This window comes from Onychostoma macrolepis, chromosome 22 (genome assembly GCF_012432095.1).
Source record: "Onychostoma macrolepis isolate SWU-2019 chromosome 22, ASM1243209v1, whole genome shotgun sequence".
Taxonomy (NCBI): domain Eukaryota; kingdom Metazoa; phylum Chordata; class Actinopteri; order Cypriniformes; family Cyprinidae; genus Onychostoma; species Onychostoma macrolepis.
In genome coordinates, this window is record NC_081176.1 from 21,151,660 (window position 1) to 21,166,207 (window position 14,548).

A 14,548-nucleotide genomic window follows, 5' to 3' on the forward strand; every position below is an offset into this window, starting at 1 on the left:
AAGGATGAGTGTAGACTAGTATCTGGCCATTAGAATGATATGGTTTTCCATATCTGACCTTTTTTTTCTTTCATAAATGCACACCCACCCACTGATACACGTATGTGACGGACATGTGGGCAATGGTGTAGTAGAGCCATCAGCTTAGTGTTAAAAGAAGTAGACACAGACAGGGGCTTGTGGGCTGATCTCATAAAGAGGCGAACAGGCAGCCTCTAACTTTTAATCACACTTCACACCAAAGAGAAGCCACGAGTCACAGAGGAGAGCGTTTAATCAACGCTGCGAGGCAGGTGAGACACTCAGGTCACACGCAGACAAGACAAGTGTTTGAAGTTTGGAGAGTCTGCTGGTTCCAGTAATGAAGAGTATCCTTGAAGATGTCAACGCTGGGTGACCCAACAAGGCTTCAGGAACCGTGAGAAGCTGTGAAGGTAAGAAACGGGGGCTTTTGTGTGTCCATCAGTGGTCAGCTTTTAACACAGTTATGAAAAGGTGATGTAATGACAAAAAATAAGCAAACTTCCTTTGAAATTCGAGATGTCACACCGTCAAGCGAAATAAGAAAAGACTGCACTGGCCTTACTTTAACAAACATCTTGCGATCTTAAAAGCTTTCTTGCATTAATTTTGCATTAAAAGTCAAATAAAACACATCTGATATGCAGACGTTCGTAGTTTGAGGTGCAAATGCTTCATGGCGCTTGAATGCGGTAGACGACGTGCAAAACTAAATGTAACTAAAACTCATTTCAAACGTAACCTTTGGTTTACTGCCATTGCAAGCATCAGATTTCCTAATCTCAGAATGAAACAAGTATATTATATAAATCAGTACACATATTAAGCAGTCTGATTTTAGGTTAATTTGGTCAACTCTGCATATATAACCCTTTTAATAGTGTTGAATATATTTTGTATCGTGTAACATTCAATCATCACAGCAGCTATATTTGGCCTTATTGTCTTGCAAAAGTGCAAAACTGCATTTGATTTGTTTCAAATTGCATTTGTAAATGTAAAATCCCTGCAGACATTCCAAATATTGAGAATTTCAGCTTTTGAAAGCTTCAAATGTGAGTGAAGGATCTTGTGAGTCTGGTAAATGTGGGTAATTTTGAAAGGGCATATGGTGTGTTATCTTGAAGATCAAAATGATTTCAAGGGAATATTAGATAAGACAATTGCTGCAAAACATGTTCAAAGTCTTAAATGACATGTCTGATGTAGCTGTGGCTTGAAGTATGCATCTTTCTCTCTGCATCCTGTGCTAAAGATATTTAATTGCTATTCCCATCCAACAAACAGTGGTCCAAAAGTCTGACTACCCCACTTGTGAAATCTGATAATGTTTTGCATTATTTTATTACAAAATTTAAAGCTAAAATGTTTAATAGCGAATTACATTGCAAGTTTGTGTAAAACCTGATAATCGTGTTCTCCAGCATGATTTGAGCTCCAAAGATCATCCTTTCAAAAGCGTTCTCAGGATTAATGCCACAAATGTACTTATTTGAGTAGAAATAATGCATAATCTTTCATATTTGTTATTTATTCTCTCTCTTTTTTTTTTTTTTTTTTAGAAAACCTAAAACCTTTCCAGGTTTAAATTGATTTTGAATCTCAGATTTTCAACATGGTCTTTGACTTTTGGACTCCACAGGACTGATTGATACAAAATAAACTATATAAAACTGGCATAAATGAACAGTATTGAACATATGCAAGTATACAGCTGTATACTTTCAAGGAAAAAACGTAACGTTAAAAAATATATATTAGCAGATGTTATTTTCTATGAAAACATCTGAGCCTCTCGTTTAAAAACAATAGAGGACAAAAATACATAAAATGTGAAAACTGCAGGCCAGGATGTACATAGCAGCAGGTGGTGAGGAGAAAGCCAACAGATAGGTTGTTAAAAAGGAGAAGTTTAAGAGTTTGTTACTGAAAAGCACCATCTAAACTTAGAGCATCAGTAAGCAGCAGGTGCAGGTCTGACTGAGGCCTCTGGGGGCCTTGAGACCATCATACATCTACAGTCATCAAAAGCTGTATTTGATGCCCCAAAAGCACTAGCTACAAAAAAAAAGCCACTGAAAAATTTGACCGTTGTTTCCTGGGAACACAGGTTTTGTGACAACTTGCCCCAACAGGTTCACACTATTTGGAGGAAGTCAGTGGCACCATTGAATGGTCTGTGATAGGCTTAGGATATATAGAGAGAGAAAGAGAGAGTAATTCTGATGTTTTTATGTTTATGCATGCTACACTGCAAGGCATATTGTATTTCAAGAGCTTTTCTGGTTTTCTGACTAACTTCTGTTCATTGTATACTCAACACAGGAAGGGGAAAACCATGTGAACAACCTCTTTTGACTTTCTCTTTGTGTATGCATGTGTGAGTATATCTGTGGCACAGCGACAATGCAGGCACAGGGTATATTTAGCTACACAGCGTGTGTCACCAGCACAGCACCTAAACTGTTAGCATATCCTATGAGCGCATGTCCGCATTAGCAGGCTGGCAGACAACAGAAACCTCTCACAATTAGCCAGCAAAGCCCATTGCAAATTTACATTCCCCCAGAGGATGGTTTTCAAAATCTGTTAGATGATTAGCAACAGAGAGATTTAGTCGAAACTGCTTGCAAGATGCCAATCCACAAGTTAGCAACTTATGTAAAATGCACAACAGTTTCACGTTCCAGTGACTGGCTGAAAATAAACAGGCTACAATAATCATAAACAGATGTCTTAGATGAAACCAAACCAAATATCGGAAATAAAAGGTGAGAATTTTGAGTGCAACTCGATGCTACGTGTTTACAGGAGAGCAGCAAAGCTGCCGATGTCAAACGTGAACACCACTGAAATTGCAACACTAACAGCCCACCAGCCCTTTAACACACTGACACCTTAAAGTCTTTTATTTTGACACATCACTAAGAAATGTTGACTGATAAAGAGAATTAGGTTAGTCTTGGAGAAGAACCGCATGTCACTGTGGTTAGCATACCACTGTTGCCCACACAATTATTAAACAAAAAAAAAAGAGCCTGTTTGCAAGCTAACACTAGTTATATGGGTGTTAAAGGGATAGTTCACCCAAAAATGAAAATTCTGTCATCATTTACTCATCCTCAAGTAGTTCCAACCCTGTATGAATGTCTTTAGTTCTGCTGAACACAAAGGAAGATATTCTGAAGAATGTGGGAAACGGAGCAGTTCTGGGGCACCATTGACTTCCATAGTATTTTTTTCCTACTATGGAAGTCAATGGTGCCCCAAAACAACCTGGTTACAAACTTTCTTCAAAATACATTCCTTTGTGTTCGGCAGAACAAAGACATTCATACAGGTTTGGAACTACTTGAGGGTGAGTAAACGATGACAGAATTTTCATTTTTGGGTGAACTATCCCTTTAAGGGGCAACAATTTCATTCACCAATGGGAAAATGTAAAATGGCCAGGGGTAAAATTGAGTTTATGTATCAAGGATCAATGTATATAAGCATATAAACAATGTTTATCATATTCAAAATCTAACCGACAATATAATATTTGCATACTGGAAAGTTACGAGTGATCTAAAGCACTGCAAGTCACTTTGGATAAAAAGTGCCTGCTAAATAAATAAATAAACCTAAAAGTAAAATGTAATGAAGTGATGACATTTTTTTGTAGGCCAACCCATAAATTAGCATTGCCCTTGTTCCAATAGCATCCATTGGTTTCAGATTATTTCAGAAAATAAGCTCTGTAACCAACAAAAGTTTATGATTCTTATACGTTTCGTTCATCTTCACAATGATCTTCACAAATAAACACAACTATTAGTCATTTTGAAGCCTGAAGTACAACCACCTGAAGTATAAAGCTAAATGAAGGATATAAACCAACAAGAAAGTGACTAGAAAGTGAGTAGATGAATTTTAACTGTTCGGATGATGATGTTTTTCTCCTTGACAGCATCTGTAGTCCCATTTATTTGTCAGTAACCTGCCTTTTTAAGCTTCAAAAAGGGTGATGTGTTTTATGTTGTTGAATAAACTGTGAAAATATCTTGAGGTTGTGTTCACCACAGACCTTATTTCAGGTATTTAAGCAAAAACCCATTAAAACAAAACAAACCAAAAAAAAAAACATTGAGTTCAGCATGATAGAAACGGAAGTGCTAAATGCGAACTTGTCTCCAGGGGCCTCATTTATAAATTGTTGCGCAGAAACCGTCCTAAATTTGATCTTACGATCGTTTCTCAGAAATGCGTACGTACGATTCATAGAATGAACGTACGAACAGAAAACGAGCGTACGCGCCTATTTCAGATGTGAAATCTATGAATTGCAAATTATCTTGAACTTGCGCGCAATTGAATGGTTTCAGCTCTCTGCCTTGTAAACGACTCCTAATTAATATCATTAACATATAAAATATCACCAATCATAATAATTTAGAACAGCGACCTGCAAGAACAGCTTACATTTGAAAAATTCTGCATTACTCCGACAATAAAAAGTGCGTACGTCTGCTCGGACCCTGACGTGACGCTAAGCACTTTTCCACGTCAAAAACCGGATTTAAGCGTACGCACACTCTAAGATCAAATCTGTGCGTACGCACGCTTTATAAATGAGGCCCCAGGTTTTGGTCTACAAAAATACTTCATCCCTGCAGTGTTATATTTGTGGGATCTATTCTTGCATCTGTTTAAAATGTACTTAAACTTATACCAAGCTTATATGTTGAACTTGTCTTGAATTTATGTTTTGAAAAAAAAAATTTTGAATTTAAACTTATACTGACACCTAGTGGTGTGGAAGAAGCATCATGCAAAAGCAAAGGTTAACAGTTAGCGATTTATTTATTTATTCAGTCAACCATGATTAATTTATATAGCCAGCAACAATTCTCAATAATACCAAGGTAAAGCCAATCATGTGATCCCGCCATGAGACAACACTCTCCCACAAAAAACAAAACCACTTTATTATGCTTTTAAAACATGATTTTGAGAGTACAAACAAAGTACCTTTTAAGGAAAGTTAGTTAACTGGCCAGTTATATTTGCAATTGCTTTCCACATTCACACTTTCACTTTGGTATAAATGATTTTAAACATTATTTAACATAATGATATCCATTTATTATATGTACAGTGGTGTGAAAAAGTGTTGGCCCCCTTCCTGATTTTAATTTTTTTTGCATATTTGTCACACTTAAAATATTCAGATCATCAAACAAATTTTAATATTACACAAAGATAATGCAAGTAAATACAAAATGCAGTTTTTAAATGATGATTTCATTTATTAAGGGAAAAAAGCTGTCCAAACCTACCTGGCCCTACGTGAAAAATTAATTGCCCCCTCCTATTAAATCATGAAAGAACTGTGATTAACCACATTATTTTAGAAAGCTGAGTTAAATTTCACTAGCCAAACCCAGGCCTGATTACTGCCAGACCTGTTGAATCAAGAAATCCCTTAAATAGAACCTGTCTGACAAAGTGAAACATGTTTAAAGAGCAACACATCATGCCACAATCTTAAGAAATTCATAAACAGATGAGAAACAAAATAGTTTACATGTATCAGTCTAGAAAGGGTTATAAAGCCATTTCTAAGGCTTTGGGACTCCAGTGAACCATTGTCAGAGCCATTATCCACAAATGGAGAAAACTTGGAACAGTGGTGAACCTTTCCAGGAGTGGCCGGCCTACCAAAATTACTCCAAGAGCACAAAGACGACTCATCCAGGAGGTCATAAAAGAACCCAGAACAACATCTAAACAACTGCAGGCCTCACTTGCCTCAATTAAGGTCAGTGTTCATGATTCAACAATAAGAAAGAGACCGGGCAAAAACAGCATCTATGGGAGAGTTCCAAGGCAAAAGCCATCGCTGACCAAAAAGAACACAAAGGCTCGTCTCACATTTGCCCAAAAATATCTTGATTATCCCCAAGACTTTTGGGCAAATATTCTGTGGACTGATGCGACAAAAGTTGAACTTTTTGGAAGGTGTGTGTCCTGTTACATCTGGCGTAAAACACAGCATTTCATAAAAAGAACATCATACCAACAGCCAAACATGGTGGTGGTAGTGTGAAGGTCTGAGGCTGCTTTGCAGCTTCAGAACCTGGATGACTTGCCATAATTGATGGAACCATGAATTCTGCTCTCTATCAGAAAATCCTGAAGGAGAATGTCCGGCCATCAGTTTGTGACCTCAAGCTCAAGCGCACTTGGGTTATGCAGCAGGACAATGATTCCAAACACACCAGCAAGTCCACCTCTGGATGGCTGAAGAAAAACAAAACTAAGGTTTTGGAGTGGCCAAATCAAAGTCCTGACCTGAATCCTATTGAGATGCTGTGGCATGACCTTAAACAGTCCATTCATGCTCGAAAACCCTCCAATGTGGCTGAATTAAAACAATTCTGCAAAGAAGAGTGGGCCAAAATTCCTCCACAGCGATGTGAAAGACTCATTGCCAGTTATCGCAAACGCTTGATTGCAGTTGTTGCTGCAAAGGGTGGCACAACCAGTTATTAGGTTTAGGGGGCAAGCACTTTTTCACACAGGGCCATGTGGGTTTGGATTTTGTTTTCCCTTCATAATAAAAAACTTCATTTAAAAACTACATGTTGTGTTTACTTGTGTTATCTAATATTTTAATTTGTTTGATGATCTGAAACATTAAAGTGTGACAAACATGCAAAAAAATAAAAAATCAGGAAGGGGACCAACACTTTTTCACACCGCTGTATATATATATAAGATAACAACACTGTACTTACAAGCACTGGTTTTTCCATTCCTAGTTTTTCTTTTTCAAATCAGTTTGTACATTATAGTGAAGTTACTGCGCACAAACACACACACTAACAATGGTCAGCATAGCGCCACATTGCAGGCATGGTCTCATAGCTGTGGTTTGAGCGAGCATCCACAATTCATCCCCTCCACATCAAGACCATGCTCTTCTTTCGCTACGTTCATGTTTCATTGGTTCGTGGCTTGGCCTAACAGTCTGTTTGTTTTGCTCTGTGGTAAGCATACATGCACCTCGCTGTCACGCTCTTGAGCCCAGATTTCCAGCTCATAAAAAGGCAGAGCAGATGAAAGAAAGGGATGAACAGGATGTGGTTAGCCTACATGAAAACACACTCTGTTAACTTGGAGAAAGGTTCTGAAGACTGAAAAATGAAACCACAGTGAGCGTGGGGTTAGATGTACAAGACGCAGGATGCGCAGAACTAGAAGGTTTGCGTGTACCCTGATGCTACTGTTGAGATTTTGATCATATGCATTCAGTGGATGACAAATTATTTAAAAAGTTAATCTACACTTGCATTACATGTAGCAGGGTTATCATAGTTAACTAAAATTAAAAGCATGAATAAATATTTTTGGTACTTGGTACTAAAATAAACATTACCTGAAATATAAGTAAACTTTTTCTAGTTGCGAAATAACTAAAACCAAAGCTGAAATAAAAGTGCATAGAAAAGAATAAAAACAAAACTAAATGACTACAACTTAAACTAAAATGAAAATGAAAGCAAATATAAAAATAGAAACTAAATTATTAAGAAAAACTATATAGTTTTAATTGAAACTACTCACAAAAATAAGTTTATAAGGTTTAAGTTACTACATAATCAATACATTAATTAAAGTTCACATTTTAGGGTTTCTGATTTGAAAAATAACATTTATCATTATTTAACAATAACATTAACATAAAATAACATTATGAACGTTAGTATATATATAGAGAGAGAGAGAGAGAGGCTATATATGCAATGGCATTTAGACATTTGTAAATGTGACTCAAGTGTCCAAAAGCTGTGTTAAGATCAGAAGGTTTAACTTTTCTTTTGCTCTTTAGAAAACTAAAATATGAGATGCGTATGATTGTGTGGAAGGAAACTGTTTTATCTGACCTTTTGTCTGGAAAGAAGCTAAAATTACCAGTTATAAGTGTCAGTGTAGAGACAGAATACAATGTGTCAATGACATCAGAGGGGAAGTAGGTCTGTACAGTTGTTAGCATAGTGTTTGGTCTCTCTAAATCTCTCTCTGTCCTTCACAATCAACCATTCTTCCACTGGTAACCCACAAAACGACGGCCCATCAGACAGTGTGGGGGTTTTCGGAACCCCCGTTGGGAAGACTTGGGTTCCCACCCTCTCTGAATCACCCCAGTGGTCGTATTCATGGCCAGGATGCTCACACACCTCCAGTTTTGATTAACACTTTATAGTCACTTCAAAAAGGCTGCTGCTATTAGCATTACTCAAGCATTTTTGAACTATCAACAGGATTGGCAACAGGCAGAGAGCTGAAACATAGAGCTGGAAGAAAGTCCTTAACTTTGAGTTTTTAAAGGTACCTGCATTAGTAATAATCTTCAATAACTGTTAATACTTTATTTTGTTAGTTAGCAGAACAATAGTGTAGCTGTTCAACTGACTAGCCCAACTGCAACAACAACAACAGCAGTCACCACAAGGGGATTTTTGACATATTACTTCATATACACCCTTAATGCCTGGTGAAATCTGACACACCAACAAGACCCCTTGCAAAGGAAATAACTGTGTTCTTTCGTTATAGGTAAAGCTCCTGGTGACAGTATGACTGAGAAGAGGCACTAACATCTGAGTAACTCCAGACACCACACACAGAAAGAGAACAGGTGCATCTTGAGCGAAACCAATCAGAAGAGTCATACCTGGTGAAAATGGAGTCCGCTTTCTCACGCGTGATGTGGGAACCTGAGGAAGAAGCCGAAGAGCTCTCTCCGAGAGGTCTGGGATTGCGTCGCAAACGGGAATTCATACCTGAAGACAAGAAAGATGCAACCTACTGGGAGAAACGCCGCAAGAACAATGAAGCAGCGAAGCGCTCGCGAGAGAAGCGAAGGGTCAACGACTACGTGTTGGAGAATCGATTGGTTTTGTTGAGCGAGGAAAACGCTCGTCTGCGAGCCGAGCTGTTGGCTCTGAAGCTTCGATACGGTTTGCTTAACCCTGGGACGCCCTATTCCCTATCTCAAAGATCTCTATCTCAGCTTCACACTTTGGTGCCACAACCTTTGGTTTCTTGCCCAGACAAAGACCTCTACTGGAGTAGACGGCAAGATAGAGAGGCTTCTAATCTATCGGGGAACCAACAAACATCCCTCTGTCTTGGCACCCACCCCGGGTCGGCATTCCTGCCCACGCATCCTATAGCCATACGAAGAAACCACCCATATCTCCTAGACTTCCCCAGCCTCCATTCTACTACAGCTGCACCTTTACTCTTTCCTCCACACCTTGCCCCAGCAGCAGCACCTTGGGCAGGACAGTCCCTGCTCCAGCCAGGGAATCAGAGGATTTTGTCGGACGAGGAGGGCGAGCAGCAGGTGCCAGCGGATTCTAGCACCGCCCTGCCCCATAAACTAAGACTGAAAACGCAAAACTCTCAGCGCAAAGATAACAGAGATAAATCTACGTCTCCAAATCCAGCATACATGTCAGATTGAAATCAAGCTCTGACTCAGTAGTTATGAGTCATTCTATTCATTTTTGATAATTGAACATTGGCTATATTCCAGGAAGATATAAGAAATATTTCTTTGATCAAAAGGTCACATATTCAGATAAAGTTTCCGAGATACATTAATAGAGTCAATATTTCCATCATTGAGGTTTAAAGTGGCAAACTTGAATTGGGATAATGATGCACATGTGTTTACTAATTTTTGTTTTATCTTTAATATAGACAGGAAAGTAGGGGGTGAGAGAAAGAGAACAGGATTTTAGGAATAGAAAAAGGAATTGACCGAAGTTGGACTCGAACCATTCACTCTGCCATAACTTTCACAATCACTCCTTTGTGAATGCATTTATGTATGTATTTGGCAACGGGGCTCTCAAGTTATAGCGAAAGTTTGGAGTGAGATTAGGGGAGGGGCCACGCAAAGGGGAGGAGTCACTCAAAGGGGAGGGGCAAGTCAAAGGGGAGAAGCAACTCAAATATTTGCAGCACCTAAGTTTTTGCTAGCAGTTAAATTTTACCTATTGTTCATAATTGACCAGCACAAATAGAAGTTATAACATTTGGCAAATCCGATGAAAGACAAATTCATTCTAATAACATAAAAAGATTTATGTATTTAAAAATACAAATGTATCAAAAATAAAAAGAAATTTTGCCTCAAACGAGCCAACTGAACAGCAGTACTCAATGTACATACTGTACACACATACATTACAGTACTTACCCTGAGTGTGTATGTCAAACTGTGTGTGTGAGAGAGACATTTTGAAGCCTGATGACAGAGGTAGAGGACTCCCACATAAAGCACTGTCACGATAATAGCGCCAGAGCCAAACTGTTTCTAGTTTTGGTTTTGTTCAAACCCACCATAAAAAACACACTGCATCTGAATTTGAATTTGGGGAAGCCTCAGTGCTTTATATGGGAGCCCCCTACCCCTGTCATCAAGGCATCAAGATGTGCTACAAACACAACAGAAAAAAAAAATTCATAAGCTGAAATGTGTTCTCTCTCTCTCTCTTTCACACACACACACAGAGAGAGAGAGAGAGAGAGAGAGCTTGACATACATGTTCAGGACAACTGTAATCCTATTGTGTTTACAGTATGTACATTGAGCACTGCTGTTCAGTTGGCATGTTTGGGGCCAAATTTCTTTGTATTTTTGATCCTTTTTTAAATATGTAAAACAATTTATTTTATTTGGATGAATTTGTCTGTCTTTTCTTTTTATTTTTTTCTTTAACAATTTATTTTATTCACCAACTGTTATAACATCTCTAGTACTTTCCTTTCAGGAAGCCAAAGCTAAGTTAAAGCTTCTGGTTGCAAAGCAGTTGTAGAGGTTTTTTTTTTTTTTTTGACTGCATCAATAATACTTCAGCACGAATTTGGCTATATTCCCCAACATCAGCTCTCACTATCTTTTCACAGGCAAGAGATTTCGTAGAGGAATCTTAAAATCGAAAAAATAAATGAAGGGGTTACCTACAGCATTCATCGGATCTTTCTCTTCCAATTTACACTCCATGTGCGCGCGCATCGATGTTGCTTAGTAACGAACCAGTTTGAGGCAAAGCAAACAACAACATCCTAATTTCTGATTGGCTGGTAGGTGGCATTTAACTCTGTATAACTCGAGAGTCGAGAGAGCTATGAACTCGGCAGAAAACTTACCTCCGTATTCCCTCATCTATTCATTGTATATTAATTGTATAGTAATTGTAGCGGGACAAGGGAGAAATACAAGGTGTGGCGTGAGAGCGTGTGAACTGGTTGAAATGCCTGAGACTTGAGAGCCCTGTGGCAAGTTGTATTAAGTTGTATGATCAATCATGTATCTGGCAGATGCTTTTACCCAAAAGCAACTTACATTGCATTCAATATATACATTTTATCATTCATGCATTCCCTGGAAATTGAACCTTGGTGTTGCTAGTGTCACGATGCACTGTTTGAGCTAAAGGAATGCTACCTACTTGTTTAATTCAGAATATAACCTATGTCTGATTTAATTTCGCCTCTGGTGTCAGACTGACATTTGCAAATTTGACAGATGCTTTAAGCAACTTACATTGCATTCAAACTATACATCTGATTATGCGTTCCCCATTACCGATGCAATGTATTACTGATTTGAGCTACAGAATGGATACTTTTGAGACCTAAAAGCAGCTATTAACAAAATTAAAGGCACAACTGAAAAAGAAGTTGGATCTGTACACATGATAATATATTGTATGTATTATAATCCAAAGAACAAATACTAAAATACTAATGGCATCTCAAAATGTGAATATGGGTGTCTGAGAGGCCAAAAAGAGTAACTGCTTAACCACCAATCAGATGCATGCAACAGAGACCAAATGAGATTTTAGGGAAACTCACCACGCCTTAAAGAGTCTGAAAACAGGGGATAAGAGGATATTTCTGAAATCACTTGATCCAACTGGTGAAGGCAGCATGTTTGTACTTTTATTTGACTTTCTTTTTGCCTTGTCATGTGACATCTCAGCACGAAGTAAGGTCATCTGGGACCTCTGTGAAAACAATTGCTTGCTTGTTACTCAAAAGTTAAAGATGTGATCACGCAATAAGTGGCCTGTATTTTCTGTTCTTGTTGAAATTCAAACTGCATATGAACCAGCACAACACATGAACATACAGTGCCTTTGCAGAGTATACCTGCTGTAAACTAGTTTTAATTCAATCTCATGTTTTATTTTTAACTGCACAATATATTTTTGAAAGAATTACACGGTGCTGATCTTTGATGATGATGAACTCTTGTTCAATTTATAGCATACGGTTTTAGACATGGACATGTGGACTGACTGCTCAACAAAACCAACTCAGGAGTTTTGCTTCTGTGATCATTGGCCAAAATGCCTTCTTTTTAACATTTTAATTTTAACATTGGTTTCTTCACATCAGTAACCTACCTCCATTCTCCAGTTTGTACAATTTGTTAAGTCTCCTGAACTGTTGATATCAAAACACCTCTAAATTCAGTATTTCAGGGGCTGCGAAGAGCCATTTTGATAGTCATTTGAACTTGTTCATAAGAATCTGAACTGCATTCAGTGCCACTTGCATTCAGGAATTGTTCAATGGATTTAGCAATAAACAGGCTAAGTTCTTGTTAAATGCTTGAAGACAAATGTGTTCCTATGCTAACATGCTAGCAACAATAACTGCTGACAAACTATTAGCTGTTATGCTAATTAACAAATCTGAAACCGACTGTTTTACCTTGTGTTATTGACTAATTTTCATTTAGATCTACAGAATGTAATTGACTTTTGCCTACATGCTTTTTAGCTTCACATTACATTTAATGAAATATGCATGTATTATAGATTTACAAACAAAAGCAGAAATTACAATTAGCTAAAAATCGTTTACCTTAAGTCTTCGCTTTATCATCAGATCATTGATCCCTTTTTGCAATCATAATGGATTACAAGCAAAAATACATAAATAATAATAAATAGTAATCCAATTTCACTTGCACTCATTTGCATATATGCATTTAGCAGACACTTTTTTGCAATGTTTTGTCCTGAATTATTGAACTTGATTATGGTGTTGCTAGTGTCATATACTAACAGCTAAGCTACACGAGTACTTAAATTACATACATTTTATATATTTTTAAACACTTTTTGTCTGTTTTAAAAAAAGATGTTCTTTTATTTCAGTCTTTTGTTCATCTGCATTAAGTTGTATGATCTTCAGAATGTTATCATTTTTAGAATAAAGTGCAAATGAAAATCTCAGCTTTTTGACTATTATTTTATTGTTCACAACATAGCACAGTTCAGAACACAGAATACAGAGTTTATTATCATACTATTACTTTTATCTTGAATGCGTTTTCGCCTCCACCTACGGCTGTGAGACTGGAAGTGTGTGAGTTGTGCTGCTCGCTATTGGTGACAGATCGAAGGACTCCACGGGGCTGCTGCGGTTTGTAAGTGTGAAAGGGGGCTGCAAACAAAGTTTCAGTGGCGTGTAGGGGTGGGAAAGGTGGAGTGGGGGTTTCTCAGCACTTATTAGTCACCGTTCATGATCAATCGCGATGTCTACAGAAAATACGCCACAAACACACTGCACAAAGTGAGGAGAGTGAGCTAGTTAATCGAGTGATTCAGTGACTTGCATAACAAGCCTAACTCAAAGAAATCTCGCATAACTATGAAATTTCTTCATTTACCAAAGTTGCTTTTAGCATTTTTGTTGTTGAAAACTGGATTAGCATACATTTCGCTCTCACTTTAGTGTTAAAAGTTGTTAATTTCTTCTTTTTCCTGCTGTAACCACCTGAGAGATGAAGGGAGAGAAGTCCAAGGAAGAAATAGGAAGTTAAAAGTATATTGTCTTTGTCTTTTACATCTATAAACCACATCCTCTAGCGCAAGGTCTAGTTGTTTTCTTGTGTTTATCATTTTTGAAAATCTATAACAGACTCACTAATCATGCTAATCTTAGCAAATTACATGACACAGCTTGATAAATTTGGATTCTGACTGGTCAATCCCGTGACTTTGCAATCAAATATTTTTGTACAATGATTGCTAAGATATATATGAAGAGTTCAGATGCAAAAGCCTCTAAGTGCCATCTGACATTTTCATCTAAAATGAGCATTTTTTTTCAGGCTGCTATGTTTATGTTCAGTAATTTGACTCTAATGGCAATGTATAGGTCCTTTTCTATGCAATTAAAGTGAAATAACTGAGCATAAATATAGGGGCCTGATAAAAAATGCTCATTTCAGAAGAAAATTTCAGATGGCATTTAGAGGTTTTTGCATCTGAACTCTTCATATATATTTATCCTGTACATATAATAGCCATGCTAATTGTCTCTTAGCACCTTTTCTTTTCACATATTAAAAATCCATGTTTAAGCCTTTATCACTCTTTTCTATCATTCATCAAAGACATAAATGTCATATTGTATCGAAAGACTAGTGTACAGAAACTTAGCC

General features: G+C 37.6%; 1 protein-coding gene across 1 annotated transcript; it reads left to right on the plus strand.

The window, feature by feature from the left end:
• Positions 1 to 362: 362 nt before the first annotated feature.
• Positions 363 to 13,314, plus strand: nfil3-4 (nuclear factor, interleukin 3 regulated, member 4). Its single transcript, XM_058761058.1, has 2 exons — positions 363 to 434; positions 8,626 to 13,314. Exon 2 carries the CDS (start codon positions 8,753 to 8,755, stop codon positions 9,536 to 9,538), a length of 786 nt encoding a protein of 261 aa, XP_058617041.1. The 5' UTR covers positions 363 to 434; positions 8,626 to 8,752; the 3' UTR covers positions 9,539 to 13,314.
• The last annotated feature ends 1,234 nt before the right edge of the window (positions 13,315 to 14,548 follow it).

Coding starts and splice junctions, on each gene's coding strand:
- nfil3-4 (XM_058761058.1), top strand. CDS start 8,753: ATGGAGTCCGCTTTCTCACGCGTGATGTGGGAACCTGAGGAAGAAGCC.